The sequence below is a fragment of the Salmo trutta genome, chromosome 31, assembly GCF_901001165.1.
Source record: "Salmo trutta chromosome 31, fSalTru1.1, whole genome shotgun sequence".
NCBI lineage: Eukaryota > Metazoa > Chordata > Actinopteri > Salmoniformes > Salmonidae > Salmo > Salmo trutta.
This window is the reverse complement of record NC_042987.1, coordinates 35,448,737-35,469,006: the sequence shown is the minus strand read 5'-3', so window position 1 is coordinate 35,469,006 and position 20,270 is coordinate 35,448,737. Positions and strand designations below refer to the sequence as shown.

At 42.7% G+C, this 20,270-nt stretch overlaps 1 protein-coding gene across 1 annotated transcript; it reads right to left on the bottom strand.

Moving 5' to 3' along the window:
• Positions 1-9,763: 9,763 nt before the first annotated feature.
• pigr (polymeric immunoglobulin receptor) lies at positions 9,764-19,681 on the bottom strand. The gene is made up of 10 exons (XM_029726400.1): positions 19,539-19,681; positions 17,802-18,025; positions 16,125-16,248; positions 15,336-15,417; positions 12,329-12,483; positions 11,260-11,331; positions 11,051-11,174; positions 10,875-10,966; positions 10,612-10,658; positions 9,764-10,135 (listed from the first exon to the last, which is right to left on the bottom strand). The coding sequence occupies exons 1-10, from the start codon at positions 19,585-19,587 to the stop codon at positions 10,058-10,060; spliced, it is 1,047 nt and encodes a 348-aa protein (XP_029582260.1). The 5' UTR covers positions 19,588-19,681; the 3' UTR covers positions 9,764-10,057.
• Between the last annotated feature and the right edge of the window lie 589 nt (positions 19,682-20,270).

Genomic DNA, 20,270 nt, shown 5'->3' with positions numbered 1-20,270 from the left:
TACTGGTATTTACTGTACCTGTACTGGTATTTACTGTAACTGTACCGGTACTGGTATTTACTGTACCAGTACTGGTATTTACTGAACCAGTACTGGTATTTACTGTTACTGTACCGGTACTGGTATTTACTGTACCGGTACTGGTATTTACTGAACCAGTACTGGTATTTACTGTTACTGAACCGGTACTGGTATTTACTGTAGGCATTCTCTCAGGGTTAAATATGTGATCAAGGGCTCTAGACGTGTTGGTGTACACTTATTGGATCAAAGGATACATATTTGCCTAAACACTGTTACCATGGTTACCAGTCTGAAAGAAGTCGCTGTAAAAAGGACAATCTCTATAAGCCAGAATGTTGTACATGTTGTTGGTCCTTTTGATGGTATGAGGTGGAGATGGGGTATCCACAGGAAAGTGTTGTTTACCTGACTTGCGGCGCCGGTATATTCTGCCGCTTCTATTTTCAATCTCTTGACTCATTGCAGGTGTTGCACAATATGTCAACAATAGCTAAATGTAACCGATTGAAATAAGTGACCGAAGCACATTTCCTGCAATCAGCTGGGAATGTTTGCTGTATGGTCAGGCTCTGCCATATTGTGCAAGTGTTTGTCATGTGCGAATTGCATCAGTATTGAAAACGGAAGTACAAACTGATATACAGACCAGCATACTGAAATTCTGGTTAATAATTCTACGCAGTTGATATTTTGTCTACATTTTGGAGCAGCAGTAGAACAAACCGCACAGGCCACCAGTAGAGCAAGTTTAAATGCAATTTTAATCAGAATTCTGGCTTGTAAGGAGCATTTATTTTTGCACAAGTCTCAGGCTGTATATACAGTGCATTCGGGAAGTATTCAGACCCCTTGACTTTTTCCACATTTTGTTACGTTACAGCCTTATTCTAAAATGAATTAAATGTTGTTTTTTTCTCTCATCAATCTACACACATTACCTCATAATGACAAAGCAAAATCAGGTTTAGAAATTGTTGCTAATTTATTAAAAATAAAAAACAGAAATCACATTTACATAAGTATTCAGACCCTTTACCCAGTACTTTGTTGAAGCACATTTGGCAGCGATTACAGCCTTGAGTCTTCTTGGGTATGACACTACAAGCTTGGCACACCTGTATTTGGAGAGTTTCTCCCATTCTTCTCTGCAGATCCTCTGAAGCTGTCAGGTTGGATGGGGAGCGTTGCTGCACAGCTATATTCAGGTCTCTCCAGAGATGTTCGATCGGGTTTAAGTCCGGGCTCTGGATGGGCCACTCAAGGACATTCAGAGACTTGTCCCGAAGCCACTCCTGCGTTGTCTTGGCTGTGTGCTTAGGGTCGTTGTCTAGTTGGAAAGTGAACCTTTGCCCCAGTCTGAGGTCCTGAGCTCTCTGGAGCAGGTTTTCATTAAGGATCTCTCGGGAGCTTTGCTCCGTTCATCTTTCCCTCAACCTCCCTCCCTCAGCCTTTCCAAATCATGTCCAATAAATTGAATTTACCACAGCTGACTAGCTGATGACTTTACAAGCAGCTAAACGAGTACATTTTGTATGCAGTAGCTAGAAGTTTGGCAGAGCTGCAGCTTGCAGGTGTAAATCAAGAATGTTTTTATTGAATGTAACGATGGCCTCATTCTGTATGTTATGTCTCTGTGCCTCCAGGACCAGCACACAGAGAGGACCCCCCTCAACGTCTGTTTCAGAGGACCCCCTCAATGTCTGTTTCAGAGGACCCCCCTCAACGTCTGTTTCAGAGGACCCCCTCAACGCCTGTTTCAGAGGACCCCCTCAACGTCTGTTTCAGAGGACCCCCTCAACGTCTGTTTCAGAAGACCCCCCTCAACGCCTGTTTCAGAGGAACCCCTCAACGTCTGTTTCAGAGGAACCCCTCAACGCCTGTTTCAGAGGAACCCCTCAACGTCTGTTTCAGGGGAACCCCTCAACGCCTGTTTCAGAGGAACCCCTCAACGTCTGTTTCAGGGGAACCCCTCAACGCCTGTTTCAGAGGACCCCCTCAACGCCTGTTTCAGAGGAACCCCTCAACGCCTGTTTCAGAGGAACCCCCCTCAACGCCTGTTTCAGAGGACCCCCTCAACGTCTGTTTCAGAGGACCCCCTCAACGTCTGTTTCAGAGGACCCCCTCAACGTCTGTTTCAGAGGAACCCCTCAACGTCTGTTTCAGAGGACCCCCTCAACGTCTGTTTCAGAGGAACCCCCCTCAACGCCTGTTTCAGAGGACCCCCTAGTGCACAGCAACATGGAGGATGAGCTAGACGGGGACTCTGGGTCAAAGGTGAGAGGCGAGTGAGAGCAGGAGGAGTTATAGGGCAATTGAAATGTATGTATGACATAATATTTTTCTAAATATGTACTCATGTAATTCAACACCATGTTAGCCCTTATAAATTGTGTGTGTGTGTGTGTGTGTGTGTGTGCGTGCGTGCGTGCGTGCTTGCGTGCGTGCGTACGCACACGGGCATTCCTGTGCCGTTTAAGAAAGCTGCAGGAAAATAAGTCACTGACTCATTTTGTTCTTCATGATTAACAGGCTAATTAATTCAATACATTTAGTTGCTTTCCCACAACTTTTTTATTTTATTTTATCCATTTTAATCTCCACAATGCAGATTTTATAGGGCCCTGCACAAGGTAACAAATTGAACATTATGGTGCTGTAATGATGTCGAGGCAGGGTTTATGAATAATCAGTTTACCAATTTTATTTTCTCCACAGTGCCCAAAGCATGACACCGTTGAAACCAAAATTGGAATAGAGAAATGTGTCGTTTGCCGAGGACCATTCTCGCCTCTTAAGGTGGCAGGGACTGAAGTGCAAACGTGAGTATCAATACATCTGCTTCAATAATGATTACAATAGGTGGCTATCAACACAACATCGGCATCATTTGCTAAAGTTGCAGTATAACTATACACTCAACCTTAAACCATCCTTCATGTGTTAATTTCGTAAACAATAACTACGACACAAAATACTCGTCTACATATTTTTTTCTGACAAAAATGATGATGATAACGAGATTCCCTAAGGGGGGAACGATAACTGTTACAAATGTACTTTCCATTTTAGTCTACGAAAATGACTGGAGGAGAATTCCACCTGAGGCTAATGGACATTTGACATGACATGCTGTGTGAGAGCGGCAACACGGGAGAATGAATAATGGGAAAATGGAGCTTCTGATGTGATCAAAGCAAAAATAGCCTTCATGAAAGTAAGAGAGGGAGTAAACAGTATTGTTTCTACACTGAACAAAAATATAAACGCATCATGTAAAGTGTTGGTTTCATGAGCTGAAATAAAAGACCCCAGAAATGTTCACTCAGTGTACACTCAGTAGCTTTTTGTACACTCAGTACAAAAAGCTTATTTCTCTCGTTTTGTCCACATTTGTTTGCATCCCCGTTAGTGAGCATTTGTCCTTTCGCAAAGATAAGATGTAAATTCTGCCAATAAGAGTATTGTATGAAATATTCTGCATGTTTAGGATCGGAGAAAAGGGGACATTTTATTTGCAGAACTGATATATTTCAGTTGCACGGTCTGATCGAGCTGATCTGCCTGGCTATCCTCCCACACAGCTCCTCACTCTTTTGAACTGATGCGATGCAAGGCACCAGGACACATGACTTGTAACTAATCTCAACGAGAAGCAATGTTTACTTCCTCTCTTACTTTCATGGAGGATATTTTTGCTTTGGTCACATCAGAAGCTCTATTTTCCCATGTATGCCGTTATTCATTCATCTGTGTTGCCGCTCTCGCTCCGCATGTACCCAGGATAGAACTCAGAGGATATTTAGCACTAAATATTCATTATTTAATAGCGGGAAAAAATGCTTTGAGTTGTGACTAAAATTAGACACATTGTCCAAGGTTTTAGTCGACTGATAATTACAAAAATTAGACACATTGTCCACGGTTTCCGTGGACTGATAACTAAAACTAACGAAGGATGAAATGACTAATGAGACTCAGACTAAAAGGTATTTTAAAACTAAAGATAAAATAGCTGTCACGCCCTGACCTGAGAGAGACGGTCTATTTCTCTATTTTGTTAGGTCAGGGTGTGGGGTGGGCATTCTATGTTTTGTATTTCTTTGTTTTGGGCCGAGTATGGTTCCTAATCAGAGGCAGCTGTCTATCGTTGTCTCTGATTAGGAATCATACTTAGGCAGCCTTTTCCCCACCTGTGTTTGTGGGTAGTTGTGTTCTGTTTTGTTATCTGTGACCTGACAGAACTGTTGACTTGTTTTTGTTTTGTTATTTTTGTTTGAGTGTTTCATAGTGAAATAAAATCATGAGCACTTACCACGCTGCGCTTTGGTCCCTTCTCATTACGACAGCCGTTGCAATAGCTGGAAACATATTAAACCTGATCCATCCCTGTCCAGCATTTATTTTCATCTGTTCATTTACCAATCCACCGTGGTTCTCATCTAATATGAACTGTGTTCCAGAGTATGTTAGTATAACTTCTAATTATAGAGGTTGTACAGCGAGAGGTGACTGTACACCCCTCAAACTCAACTCTTGACCTCAACGCCAGGTCCACTTGTTTTTTTTTATTGTTCCCCTCCAATCAGGGACTGCTTTAGACTTGACCGGTGCAATTCAATTAGCTGGTAGAACAGAAATCAAGCAGGCTCCGGATTTCTAGGCTAAGAGTTGAATACTGCTCTACACACTAATGTGTGTATATATTTTAATGTATTTTATACCTTGTGCTGGGGACAAAAGGCCACTTTAAAATGCTATGGCGGCATATGAAAATATGTGTCACCATATCAGAAGGTCCAGCAGGTCAGGGGTCATTTGGGGGGTCATTTGGTCATTGTTCGAATTGAACGGTACAGCCTTGCCTATAGAGCAGGGGTGTCAAACTCATTCCATGGAGGGCCTAGTCTCTGCTGGGTTTTCCTTCCAATTTAAGACCTAGACAACCAGGTTAGGGGAGTTTCTTACTAATTAGTGCCTGTTACCTTCCCCATTTTCTGTGTTATGGTTTGTATATTTTCATGCAGGTATTTCAGGAAATGGCTTCCTGAAATTCTCCAAGCAGCTGATTGGTCGGCCCCATTGCTGATTGGAGAGCTGACCCCGCCCCCTCGTCAGGACGCAGCTGTCTCCAATTACTAACTCCTTCTGAAGCTTTATAAGACAGTGTTCTGTTCCTCAGAAAGGAGATGATTGCTGAGAGAGGAGGCTAATGGCTGAGAGAGGAGGCTAATAATGGCTAAGAGAGGAGGCTAATAATGGCTGAGAGAGGAGGCTAATAATGGCTGAGAGAGGAGGCTAATGGCTGAGAGAGGAGGCTAATGGCTGAGAGAGGAGGCTAATGGCTGAGAGAGGAGGCTAATGGCTGAGAGAGGAGGCTAATAATGGCTGAGAGAGGAGGCTAATAATGGCTGAGAGAGGAGGCTAATAATGGCTGAGAGAGGAGGCTAATAATGGCTGAGAGAGGAGGCTAATAATGGCTGAGAGAGGAGGCTAATAATGGCTGAGAGAGGAGGCTAATACTGGCTGGAGAGGAGGCTAATGGCTGAGAGAGGAGGCTAATAATGGCTGAGAGAGGAGGCTAATAATGGCTGAGAGAGGAGGCTAATAATGGCTGAGAGAGGAGGCTAATGGCTGAGAGAGGAGGCTAATAATGGCTGAGAGAGGAGGCTAATAATGGCTGAGAGAGGAGGCTAATGGCTGAGAGAGGAGGCTAATAATGGCTGAGAGAGGAGGCTAATAATGGCTGAGAGAGGAGGCTAATAATGGCTGAGAGAGGAGGCTAATAATGGCTGAGAGAGGAGGCTAATAATGGCTGAGAGAGGAGGCTAATAATGGCTGAGAGAGGAGGCTAATAATGGCTGAGAGAGTAGGCTAATAATGGCTGAGAGAGGAGGCTAATAATGGCTGAGAGAGGAGGCTAATAATGGCTGAGAGAGGAGGCTAATAATGGCTGAGAGAGGAGGCTAATAATGGCTGAGAGAGGAGGCTAATAATGGCTGAGAGAGGAGGCTAATAATGGCTGAGAGAGGAGGCTAATAATGGCTGAGAGAGGAGGCTAATAATGGCTGAGAGAGGAGGCTAATGGCTGAGAGAGGAGGCTGAGAGAGGAGGCTAATGGCTGAGGGTTATAGCATGTTGGTTGTTTCTAAGAATTTTGGTATGTACTGTGTTCGTTGTTGCTGATTGGTTGTGTGTCAATAGGACGCAGTGTTTTGATTATAACTTATTTGTGTTATTCTGTTTCATTTGTTCCCAGGGGGGAAGGGGAAGGCACCTAGGGAGTGCTTAGGCAAGAGGCCTGCGGGCATACATAACCCGTAGTAGTTTACTGTCTATGCACACTAGGTAAGACCTGGGCGGACCGTCCCCTGTATTTTGGTTAGTGCACCAGGTGGTGCTAGTTAGGTAAGTAGTGGGGAGGCAGGTAAGGTAGGAGGGGGCTTTAATATTTACTTTCTTTGCTTTGGTTCTGTCCAGCACCTTTTCCCCCAAATTACTGTGCGATGGAATAAATTCCCTGTAAATGGTGTTCTCTGCCTTTTTGTCATCCTTACTCACACCTACAGTCCATACCTCTTTCACACCACGGAGAGTTGAGTTGTAGCAGGGTGTTGCGTTCCCTATTCCGAGAGGCGTGCGTAACAGTGCCCTTCATTCATCAATCAAGTACAAAGGAGTGTGAACCTGCAAACACTCAGACCTCCGTGGAACAAGTTTGACGACACCTATCGAGTACTCTCCCATGAAATGGGATGTCAGCCTAAAGCCCTACACGGTGACACCCACATATTACAATTCCAAAGAGTTTACACAAATATTAGCGTCCATAGCTATTATTGCCTGACTTTACAGTCCAAAACGAATGCTCAATGCGCACAATAGGCTGACTAGTGAAGTGATTTCCCACAGTTAAAGACCCGCAATAAGAGTTACGGCGCTAATATTTATCAACTCATCAGAATTGTAATCTGTTGGTGTCACTGAGTAGGCGGATACCCCCGTTTCATGGGTGCAAACTTCAGAGGTAAGGCTGTACATTGCAATATGAATGTCCAATACACTCAAACTGACTGGGAAGGTGATTTTTCTGCAATAAGAGAGAGCCCGCTGCTCATCCCTGCTACACACTGCATCCTTCTCCCACGAACTGCTGCACCCGCACTCTGCTTGTTGCTGTCAACAGATTTCCATGTATGTCCTCATAACCCATGTTTTAGACATGCCATTCATGTATGATGTGATGAGTCCTCATAACCCATGTTTTAGACACGTTTATGTGTATGAACTCACCAACCTTATTTCTTGATATTCAATATTGGATTTTTGTTTTGTTTTGGAACACACACTGAACAAAAATATAATGCAACATGCAACAATTTAAAAGATTTTGCTGAGTTACAGTACATATAAGGAAATTAGTCAATTGAAATAAATGAATTAGGCCCTAATCTATGGATTTCACATGACTGGGAATACAGATATGCATCTGTTGGTCACAGATATCTTAAAAATAAAGTAGGGTCGTGGATCGGAACCAGTCAGTATCTGGTGTGACCACCATTTGCCTCATGCAGCGCGACACATCTCCTTCGTATAGAGTTGATCAGGCTGTTTATTGTAGCCTTTGGAATGTTGTTCCACTGCTCTTCAATGGCTGTGTGAAGTCGCCGGATCACGCTGTCCTACACGTCCATCTGTGGCATTGTGTTGTGTGACAAAACTGCACATTTTAGGGTGGCCCTTTATTGTCCCCAGCACAAGGTGCACCTGTGTAATGATCATGCGGTTTAATCAGCTTGCTGATATGCCACACCTGTCAGGTGGATGGATTATCTTGGAAAAGGAGAAGTAAACAAATGTGTACAACACATTTGAGAGAACATTTAGTTTTATGGAACATTTCTGGAATAAATGTTTTTGTATGGGGTGGGGGGGGGGTAGCAACTCAATATTAGGAAGGTGTCAATGTTTTGTACACTCAGTATGTGTGTGTGTGTGTGTATTGATTTAAGACTGATACCCAGACTACCTGTTTTCCTTTCTGCTCAAACAAGGGCATTCGGTTTCTTGGAAAATATACAAAAAGGACATGGTGTCACGACTTCCACCGAAGGTGGCTCCTCTCCCTGTTCGGGCGGCGCTCGGCGGTCGTCGTCGCCGGTCTACTAGCTGCCACCGATCCCTTTTCCTTTTTGTTTGGTTTTGTCTGTCTTGTGTTTCACCTGTGTCTTGTTTAGGTTACTTAGTGGGGTATTTATCTCGCCCTACCAGTTTGATTTCGTGCGGGATTGTTTGCGTACCTGTCGTTGGTTTGCGTTTTATTTTGTTATGTTAGACAGGTGTATTTTCTGGACTGTGTTCCGGATTATTTAGTGGGCTGCTGTTGTGGTCCTGTGCCTGTTCTATGGATGGACTCTTTAATAAACGCCTTCTCTATATTATTACTGTCCTGCGCCTGACTTCACAACCACCTCTCCTAGGGAGGAATTGACACATGGGTGTAATTAATAAGTGAATCATTTTTTAATTGTGACATTTTATCAGCTGTTCCCATATTGCAGGTGGGGAATAAATAAATCGTCCATTAGTGTTCTTGAGCCTGTTGAGGGTTGCAGACTACTGATCTCTCTTTAATCAAAACCTGATGTCGCTCTAAGTTTTGCCCCATTCATCTAATATGAATGAACAAGCTGAAAGGCAGGGTGTGTATGGTGTGTACAGTATGGCTGATCATTGACATTTGGGTGCGCTAAGAAACATGAAGTGACTTGGAACATTAGGCTTTCTTCCTGTTGATCCGTTAAACAGGAAGTTCACTTCATAAGTTTCAATTTTCGATTCAAATGGCATGTTTTAGAAGTGACCAGAAACTTTTTTGTGATCTGCCTTTATCTGCAACTTCCAAACTTTATCTGCAAGGTTATATTCCATTTTATGCGACTCATGTGGTTTTCCCCTATTTAGCTGTGCTGCTTCTCCATGTTGCCCGCGCACAGGGAAAAGTATCGTAGGCTACACAGATGTATCGCTCGAGTCGCACAACATGGAATATAATAATGTAATGTAATACAGTTTCAGGTGTACAACATTTTTAAAGAGCTGCATCACGACTGATAGCATTGCTTTATGGGTGTTTTTGAAGCCTTTGTTCATGTTTTGCTGAAAGAGGAAGTGTATCGATGATCGGATACGTTTCTCCAAAACAAGTGAGATCGCAAAAATTGTGGCTGGGCAGTTCGATGACATGCCATTTACATCTCAAATAGAGATTTGACGCTTTTGTCTGGATGTAACTGGACGTAGTGCTTTAAATGGGCTCACGCAGAATCTCTGAAGATACCATGCAGAGGTCAACGCATACAATGTATACTGATCCTTGGGACGTACCTACAGTGAACCTAATCTTAACCCTTACCCTAACCTTACCTACCCCTAAGCTTAACCCTGAGTGGGCTCCCGAGTGGTGCAGCGGTCTAAGCGACTGCATCTCAGTGCTAGAGGCATCACTACAGACACCATGGTTCGAATCCAGGCTATAAAAAGACACAAAAGAATAACAAAATGTTGTACAATATTTAGAGCTCTCTGCCTATGCAACTTATGTGGGAAAATAAGTAGGGTCTTACAAGTCCCTTTCTGTCCAACCAGTATACTGACAACTATAATAACTAGTCCCTTTCTATACCAACTTGTCCAACCAGTATACTGAGAACTATAATAACTAGTCCATTTCCTGTAATTCTTTCTTAAAATGTTTTTTTTTTATAGAAAATGTAAATATGTAATACAAACAAATAGTTGCAGTAGATTATATACACACTGATTTCAGTAAACATGGTAACATTATTTAACATGTCAGGTAATGATCACAATAACATTTGTGGTAATGATGGATCATACAACATGGTACTGAACATATCGTTGGATGGATGGAATATTTAGTGGCAGCAACATGGCGCCCAGCTCTGAAGAAAGGTGGCCAGAGATAGAGGGTGGACGTTAGAGGTCAGAGGTGACTGGAGGGTGGACGGGGTCAGAAACCGTACACCTTCTGTGAGGCGGAGTTGAGGAAGACGACAGAGGTGTTCTGCCAGTCGTCACCTGGGGGGTCCTGGGGGGAGGGTGTGTGTCAGTCAGTCAACCAACTAACAGGTGTTTATAACAAGGGGACCAAGGGTGTATTCATTATGGAAACGGTTTACTATTTAAGAAACAAACGGAAGCAAACGAAACGAGGAGGGACCTTGTACAATAGAAACTCATTTGCGTTTTCTGTTTGGAGTAAATGGTTTATGGTTGCAAAACGTTTCGCAACAGACTAAACATTTTGCAACAGAATTGGTGTAATGAATACACCCCTTGTGTGTTGGATCAGCTGACAGTTGTAGTGGACTTACACTGAATCTGGATCAGCTGACAGTTGTAGTGGACTTACACTGAATCTGGATCAGCTGACAGTTGTAGTGGACTTACACTGAATCTGGATCAGCTGACAGTTGTAGTGGACTTACACTGAATCTGGATCAGCTGAAAGTTGTAGTGGACTTACACTGAATCTGGATCAGCTGAAAGTTGTAGTGGACTTACACTGAGTCTGGCTTCCAGCTCTGCCTGTCTTGTCCTGTGTGTTTTGTCTGGAAAGATATGGTGAGGTTTAACTTAAGAGCAATATAATATGCTTATTCCATTGTCTACCAGCAGACGGCGTCATTGTAACTTGTAACAGGACACATTTCCATGAACTAGTTATGAATATGGCCTGCATTTGGTTCACTAGAAACCTCCAATGTGATATGCATGTCATGCCTTCTGGTTGTTTATGAACCTACTATACCCAGTTCAGGACTCACTGTATTGGTCCAGTATCTTCCATGGCAGCAGCACCAGAACCATCAAGATGAACAGAACTCCACAAACCATCAGAGGAAACTCCCATAGTGGCCTGCAACGCGCACACACAGGGTTACCTATAGCTGTGGTAACTTCTACCCATGGTTACCTATCCCTCCCTGGTCTGCAGTGTTACCTGTGGTGGTCTGCTCCTTTAGCTACGTGTCTGGGAAGAGGAGACAGAGACGGAGACACAGACGGAGACACAGGAACAGACTGGGGGCTTTCTTCTGGTGGGGATGTCACTGTAGGAGCAGGTGCTGTGGGACACACACACACAACAGGTTTCTTAATCCTGCTTGTTCTAACTCCTGATTCAGCCAATCATATCTAATCATCATGTACCTGTTGTGGATGGAGGAGTGACCAGGATGTAGACAGCCACTTGTTGTTGTCCTGCAGCACACCAGTACCAGCCTGCACACACATGATAATATTAATAACCATTACCATCCTGCAGATACATTAGAATATTACCATGGTAATAATAACCACCACCATTACCAGCCTGCAGATACATTAGAATATTACCATGATAATAATAACCATTACCATCCTGCAGATACATTAGAATATTACCATGGTAATAATAACCACCACCATTACCAGCCTGCAGATACATTAGAATATTACCATGGTAATAACCACCACCATTACCAGCCTGCAGATACATTAGAATATTACCATGATAATAATAACCATTACCATCCTGCAGATACATTAGAATATTACCATGGTAATAATAACCACCACCATTACCAGCCTGCAGATACATTAGAATATTACCATGGTAATAACCACCACCATTACCAGCCTGCAGATACATTAGAATATTACCATGGTAATAATAACCATTACCATCCTGCAGATACATTAGAATATTACCATGGTAATAATAACCACCACCATTACCAGCCTGCAGATACATTAGAATATTACCATGGTAATAACCACCACCATTACCAGCCTGCAGATACATTAGAATATTACCATGGTAATAATAACCATTACCATCCTGCAGATACATTAGAATATTACCATGGTAATAATAACCACCACCATTACCAGCCCGCAGATACATTAGAATATTACCATGGTAATAACCACCACCATTACCAGCCTGCAGATACATTAGAATATTACCATGGTAATAATAACCATTACCATCCTGCAGATACATTAGAATATTACCATGGTAATAACCACCACCATTACCAGCCTGCAGATACATTAGAATATTACCATGATAATAATAACCATTACCATCCTGCAGATACATTAGAATATTACCATGATAATAATAACCATTACCATCCTGCAGATACAATATAATATATAGATAATGGTCTTCATCATCAAAATCCACATAACTGCACCATGGTATATTATTTCTTATGAGTTATATTCTCCAAACCTGTATCTCTCTGGGCCAGTCCCTTCAGGGTGACAGTGAAAGCCTTGGTCAGGTCATCTCTGATCTCTACTGCCTGGTCTTCATACCGCCCTTCACCATCTGTCACTAGACAGGAGCTCCAGTCACCACTACGACACCAACGCTTCTCATGCTGCCTGACAACACACACACACACACACACACAAGTCACTACGACACCAGCAGTTCTCACTCTGCCTGACAACACACAGACAGACAGACACAGACCCACAATCCTACTGGCAACTGCACAAAATCACAGGCCTACTGTAGATGTACTCTCTCTGCCACAAGTCACATTTTGAGCAGGTGTTCAGATCTAATACTAGGGTATTCTATATAGACAGGTTACACACCATTCACATACATATATGTTTATATTCCGGACTCTGATCCAGAAGCTAAATTCCTCCAATTTCTATCCATTTTACCATGGGGTTTTGTACTGTGTATTTAAATACTGTATTCTCCACATTGCTGATTCTATTGCACATTGTATTTTAGTTACACTGGTTTATACACACCACATATTTATTTACAGTGCATTCGGAAAGTATTCAGACCCCTTGACTTTTTCCACATTTTGCTACGTTATAGCTTTATTCTGAAATGGATTAAATAATTTTTTCCCCTCATCAATCTACATAATTTCCAAGGAAAAACAGGTTTTTAGAAATGTTTGCTAATTTATATATGAAATGTAAATGCAATAACACATTTACATAAGTATTCAGACCCTTTACTCAGTACTTTGTTGAAGCACCTTTGGCAGTGATTACAGCCTCGAGTCTTCTTGTGTATGACACTACATGCTTGGCACACCTGTATTTGGGGAGATTCTCCCATTCTTTTCTGCAGATCCTCTCAAGCTCTGTCAGGTTGGATTGTCACTGCACAGCTATTTTCAGGTCTCTCCAGAGATATTAGATCGGGTTCAAGTCCGGGCTCTGGCTGGGCCACTCAAGGACATTGAGACTTGTCCCGAAGCCACTCCTGCGTTGTCTTGGCTGTGTGCTTAGGATCGTTGTCCTGTTGAAGGTCTTGAGCTTTCTGGAGAAAGTTTTCATAGAGGATCTCTCTGTACTTTGCTCTGTTCATCTTTCCCTCAATCCTGACTAGTCTCCCAGTCCCTGCCGCTGAAAACATCCCCACAGCATGATGCTGCCACCACCATGCTTCACCGTAGGGATGATGCCATGTTTCCTCCAGACGTGACGCTTGGCATTCAGGTCAAATAGTTAAATCTTGGTTTCATTAGACCAGAGAATTTTGTGCCTTTTGGCAAACTCCAAGCAGGCTGTCATGTGCCTTTTACTGAGGAGTGGCTTCCGTTTGGCCACTCTACCATAAAGGCCTGATTGGTGGAGTGCTGCAGATATGGTTGTCCGTCTGGAAGGTTGTCCCCTCTCCACAGAGGAACTCTAGAGCTCTGTCAGAGTGGCCATCGGGTTCTTGGTCACCTCTATGACCAAGGCCCTTCTCCCCCAATTGCTCAGTTTGGCCAGGTGGCCAGCTCTAGGAAGAGACTTTGTGGTTCCAAACTTCTTCCATTTAAGAATGATGGAGGCCACTGTGTTCTTGGGAACCTTCAATGCTGCAGACATTTTTTGGTACCCTTCCCCAGATCTGAGACTCGACACAATCCTGTCTCGGAGCTCTCCGGACAATTCCTTCGACCTCATGGCTTGGTTTTTGTTCTGACATGCACTGTCAACTGTGGGACCTTATATAGACAGGTGTGTGCCTTTCCAAATCATGTCCAATCAATTGAATTGACCACACAGGGTCTCCAATCAAGTTGTAGAAACATCTCAAGGATAATAAATGGAATCAGGATGCACCTGAGCTCAATTTCGAGTCTCATAGCAAATGGTCTTAATACTAATGTAAATAAGGTTTTTCCATTTTTGTTTTTTATATTTATATTTGCAAACATTTCTAAAAACCTGTTTTCTCTTTGTTATTGTGGGGTATTGTGTGTAGATTGATGAGTATATATTAAAAAACAAAAACAATTTTAGAATAAGACTGTAAACGTAACAAAAAGTCAAGGGGTCTGAATACTTTCAAAATGCCCTGTATATACTGGATTCTTGACATAGCATCCTTGACATAGCTGTATCTACTGCTGTACATATCATTATTGGTATATCTACTGCTGTACATATCATTATTAGTATATCTACTGCTGTACATATCATTCTTAGTATATCTACTGCTGTACATATCATTCTTAGTATATCTACTGCTGTACATATCATTCTTAGTATATCTACTGCTGTACATATCATTCTTAGTATATCTACTGCTGTATATATCATTCTTAGTATATCTACTGCTGTACATATCATTCTTAGTATATATACTGCTGTATATATCATTATTGGTATATCTACTGCTGTACATATCATTATTGGTATATCTACTGCTGTATATGTCATTCTTAGTATATCTACTGCTGTACATATCATTCTTAGTATATCTACTGCTGTATATGTCATTCTTAGTATATCTTGTGTAAATTCATCTGGTGTATATATGTATAGACTGCATCTGGATCAGTATAGACTGCATCTGGATCACTGTTACAGTGCTATTTGGGTTAATTGGATTCGTTCTGACATTTCAAGATTGAAATGTTTTATTGTATTATTTGTGTACTTGTTTTACTTTTTACGGCATTGTTAGGAGCTAGTAACATAAACATTTCACTGCACCCACTATAACATCTGCTAAACTGTGTGCATGATGAATACACTTTGATTTGATTTGGTTATGTACCCTATAGAGCAGGACTCTCCAACCCTGTTCTTGGAGAGCTACCTTCCTGTCACTTTTCACTCCACCCCCAGTTGTAACTAACCTTATTCAGCTTATAAATATTTGAATCAAGTGCGTTAGATGAGGGTTGGAGTGAAACCTACAGGACAGTAGCTCTCCAGGGACAGCGATTCTCCAGCCCTGCTACAGAGGTGATGTCCAGTCGTACCTGTATCCCTGGCTGTAGAGACACTGGACAGTGACGCTGGTCCCTTCCTCTCCGCTCACCATGCTGTTCACCACAGACATACCTGTACAGCACCACCAGAACAACACATATATTTATTAACATGTAGTTTAGCCATACCGACTAACTACCACAGCATACTATAACAACCACCAGACCAGCACACCAATCCAATGCTTCAAATACATGAAGAGGAGCAAATGAGTGTGAATGGCTACATTCCAATTCTCTACCCTTCTGACAAAGTGTGCATTCGTTCACTCCCCCTCGTAGATTTATAAGGAATGGTGTAGTGTGATGGTGGAATATGGTGGGCACTCCCTCTAGCCGTGCCTGCACCAATCTAATGCTTTTACATGCATAAAGGGGGCGTGATTAAGATCAGAACACAGCCAATCAGAACATTTACATTTACATTTAAGTCATTTAGCAGACGCTCTTATCCAGAGCGACTTACAAATTGGTGCATTCACCTTATGATATCCAGTGGAACAACCACTTTACAATAGTGCATCTAAATCTTTTAAGGGGGGGGTTAGAAGGATTACTTTATCCTATCCCAGGTATTCCTTAAAGAGGTGGGGTTTCAGGTGTCTCCGGAAGGTGGTGATTGACTCCGCCACACAGCCAATGAGTGCACACTTAAGGGAGAAGGGGTTAGAATGGGGAGTGGGACTGTGACTCGGTGTGTGAACGAGTGCATAAATGAAGGGAAAGAGTGCACAAATGAGTACACACTTCAGGGAGAAGGGGGGACTTGTGTCCTCTCACCTTGGATAACATTGATGTGAAGGGAGGCTGTGACATCGGCACTCCAGACTCCTCCCACCTCCACACCACACCAGTACCATCCAGAGTCCTCCTTCTGCAGCTCTGTCATTGTTACTGTGAACACCTGAGTATAAAATATAACACATTATCATCATCATCATTACCATCATGCTCACTGTAACAACATGAAAAATACACATCTATTAACCCTTTTATTATGCTGCTGACTGGAGAATTCCAGTGTCAACAGATAGCAACATACTGACCAGCCAATTCTACTAAACATCATACTGACCAGCCAATTCTACTAAACAACATACTGACCAGCCAATTCTACTAAACATCATACTGACCAGCCAATTCTACTAAACAACATACTGACCAGCCAATTCTACTAAACAATATACTGACCAGCCAATTCTACTAAACAACATACTGACCAGCCAATTCTACTAAACAACATACTGACCAGCCAATTCTACTAAACAACATACTGACCAGCCAATTCTATTAAACAACATACTGACCAGCCAATTCTACTAAACAACATACTGACCAGCCAATTCTATTAAACAACATACTGACCAGCCAATTCTACTAAACAACATACTGACCAGCCAATTCTACTAAACAACATACTGACCAGCCAATTCTAATAAACAACATACTGACCAGCCAATTCTACTAAACAACATACTGACCAGCCAATTCTATTAAACATCATACTGACCAGCCAATTCTACTAAACAACATACTGACCAGCCAATTCTATTAAACATCATACTGACCAGCCAATTCTATTAAACAACATACTGACCAGCCAATTCTATTAAACATCATACTGATCAGCCAATTCTACTAAACATCATACTGACCAGCCAATTCTATTAAACATCATACTGACCAGCCAATTCTACTAAACATCATACTGACCAGCCAATTCTATTAAACAACATACTGACCAGCCAATTCTACTAAACATCATACTGACCAGCCAATTCTACTAAACAACATACTGACCAGCCAATTCTACTAAACAACATACTGACCAGCCAATTCTACTAAACATCATACTGACCAGCCAATTCTACTAAACATCATACTGACCAGCCAATTCTACTAAACATCATACTGACCAGCCAATTCTACTAAAGAACATACTGACCAGCCAATTGTACTAGACATCATACTGACCAGCCAATTCTACTAAACATCATACTGACCAGCCGATTCTACTAAACATCATACTGACCAGCCGATTCTACTAAACAACATACTGACCAGTCAATTCTACTAAACATCATACTGACCAGCCGATTCTACTAAACATCATACTGACCAGCCAATTATACTAAACAACATACTGACCAGCCGATTCTACTAAACAACATACTGACCAGCCAATTCTACTAAACAACATACTGACCAGCCAATTCTACTAAACAATATACTGACCAGCCAATTCTACTGAACAATATACTGACCAGCCAATTCTACTAAACATCATACTGACCAGCCAATTCTACTAAACAACATACTGACCAGCCAATTCTACTAAACAACATACTGACCAGCCAATTGTACTAGACATCATACTGACCAGCCAATTCTACTAAATGTACAATAAAGTATCTATCCTAATAGATATTAATAATAGAAACCATCTGATCCTCCCACCTGCTGTACCGGGTCATCAAACATGGCCACCTTGTCTTCTCCAGGTGCAGCCTGCCCCCGTGGGGCATCGCTGCGAACCAGACTGGTACAGAGGTCCTTTACACTGCCATGGCACCAGTACTTCACATAACTGGCGTATTGCGGCCCGTAATGGCACGGGATCGTCACTGACCGACCTTCCAGGACCGCCAGGTCACCCACGGTGGTCACCCTACAGAGAGAGCCTACAGGCAGGAAGAGAAGTTGATTAACCCCTGACCCCTAACCCCTCTACAACTGCCAGGTCACCCTACATAAAAACACTACAGGCAGGGAGCAGAGAGGTCATTAACCCTGACATTAAGCCCTAACCCATGCCTGCCAATGTGTATGTTATTAAAAGTAATGTTTCCTCTCTGGTACTGTTGATATTTAACCGGCAGCTCTAAACTGTCCTATCTATAAAAAAGCAGGATATAGAATGTGACCCTGAATAGCACGCCTCCACAAGAAACTTCGGGTTTCGTTTTTCTTGAAAATAGTTACTGTCACTTTCACATCCCTCACTCCCCCCTCTCCTCCCTCTCCGCCTCCCTACTCCCTCTCTCCTTCTCCTCCCTACTCCCTCTCCTTCTCCTCCTCCCTACTCCCTCTCTCCTCCCTCTCCTTCTCCTCCCTACTCCCTCTCCTTCTCCTCCTCCCTACTCCGTCTCTCCTCCCTCTCCTTCTCCTCCCTCCTCCCTCTCCTTCTCCTCCCTACTCCCTCTCCTTCTCCTCCTCCCTACTCCCTCTCTCCTCCCTCTCCTTCTCCTCCCTCCTCCCTCTCCTTCTCCTCCCTACTCCCTCTCCTTCTCCTCCTCCCTACTCCGTCTCTCCTCTTCCTATTCCCTTTTCTCCTCCTCCCTACTCCCTCTTCTGAGAGTGTGAGAAGAGGGTAAAATGCGCGTGTCTTATGGTCAATGCGTGAGATTTGGCAGCTCTGCTCATCCCCCCCTCCCCACTTTCCTCCCCCCTTATCCCCTCTCCAACTCCCTTTGGCTACTCTCATCTCCTTCCTCTTCTCCTGCCCCTCCTCACTCCCCCTTGCCTGAGACCTGAATATTCCGTTAGTTCCCTGAGATTATTTCCTTGAGTTTAGCTCTGCGGTCTAACACAGTCTTGTGGTGTGCAGACGAGCCAGGTTCAAACCCAGGACACGCTTGCTTGAGGGCGTAATACAGTCTGGGACTTAGGAAGGAGACAGGAGAATGTTGCTTTCTGCTTCCACTGGCTGTCAGAGAATGCCATGAATTTGGACACTTGTGCCAGTGAAATGTTTGAAAAATTGAAAAAAAGACAATATTGCGCAAGAAAACAGAAAATCTAAACAATATGGCTTCCCTTCAGCACTTTACTGATCATAACATCAAAATGCTCTAACAATGTGCTTTTATACAAGTAGAAATTAAAGAAAGGTTTTTGGATGGTTTTACATATTCAACAATTCAAAACATGAGCTTCTCAGCCATTTAAATTAGTTTGCTCAATAACTAGCTACCCTTTACTTCACTATATACATTATATCCTGAGGAGCAAATGTGTCTTTTACAGAGTTTAAAAAGTTAGAGCATGTTTCCCCAGGCCCAGATTAAGCCTTCTCCAGGACTCCATAACACTGTCATTAGAGATTCCCCATCGGGAATGTTGTTAATCCAGGAGGAGGTGAAGCACGAGTTAATCTGAGTCTCAGGAGAAACCAGACCTGAGTTCAGTTCTTACCTGGCAGACGAGAGAGGAGGAGGAAGGCGAAGAAGAGTAGAGGAGTCATGTTGCAGACTGTCACTATGTGAGGCTATGGCGCTGTGAGAAGTGGTTCATCAACAAAACCCGTTTCCTAAAACAACCCGTTCGCTAGCACTCACTTCCTGCTGGTCACATGACCTACAAATGTGGTGTCCAGATGTTACAGATGTTTTGTTTAACCGTTTCAGTTCCCTGTTGTTTTAGTTCCTATCGCCTCCAACGATGATTACTAAAAGGCTATTTGATGTAGTGTTTCTTTATCATAACATGAACAATGTTGTTTTGCTTTTTTTGTTTTGCAACATGAAGCCTAAAATTATACAATTGTATAATTTAATCTCTTGTTGGAGTCTTATACTTGGCATTTAAAACGCATGAAAAGTGTTTTAATGTGTGGTTTTGCTGCACATAAAGAATTGGTGTGTGTTAGAGTTGCAGTAAGGCTTTATATGTTAAACCTGTTTTTACATGTCAATCTGTCTGTCTCCCACAGCTGCCCAGCTCACACCTACAGCGTCATTGCGCAAAATGGTACGCAGCATCATCTGGATGTGTGACACAAAAGTTCAACATTCACCTTCTGCTACCATTTCTGTCAAACCGTCTACACATACAGTTTGATGCATACGTTCAATACATCCATCCTATGCACCACACAGAACGCACAGCAACTGCCTCTGCAACGCTATGCTGCAAGACAAACGCAGT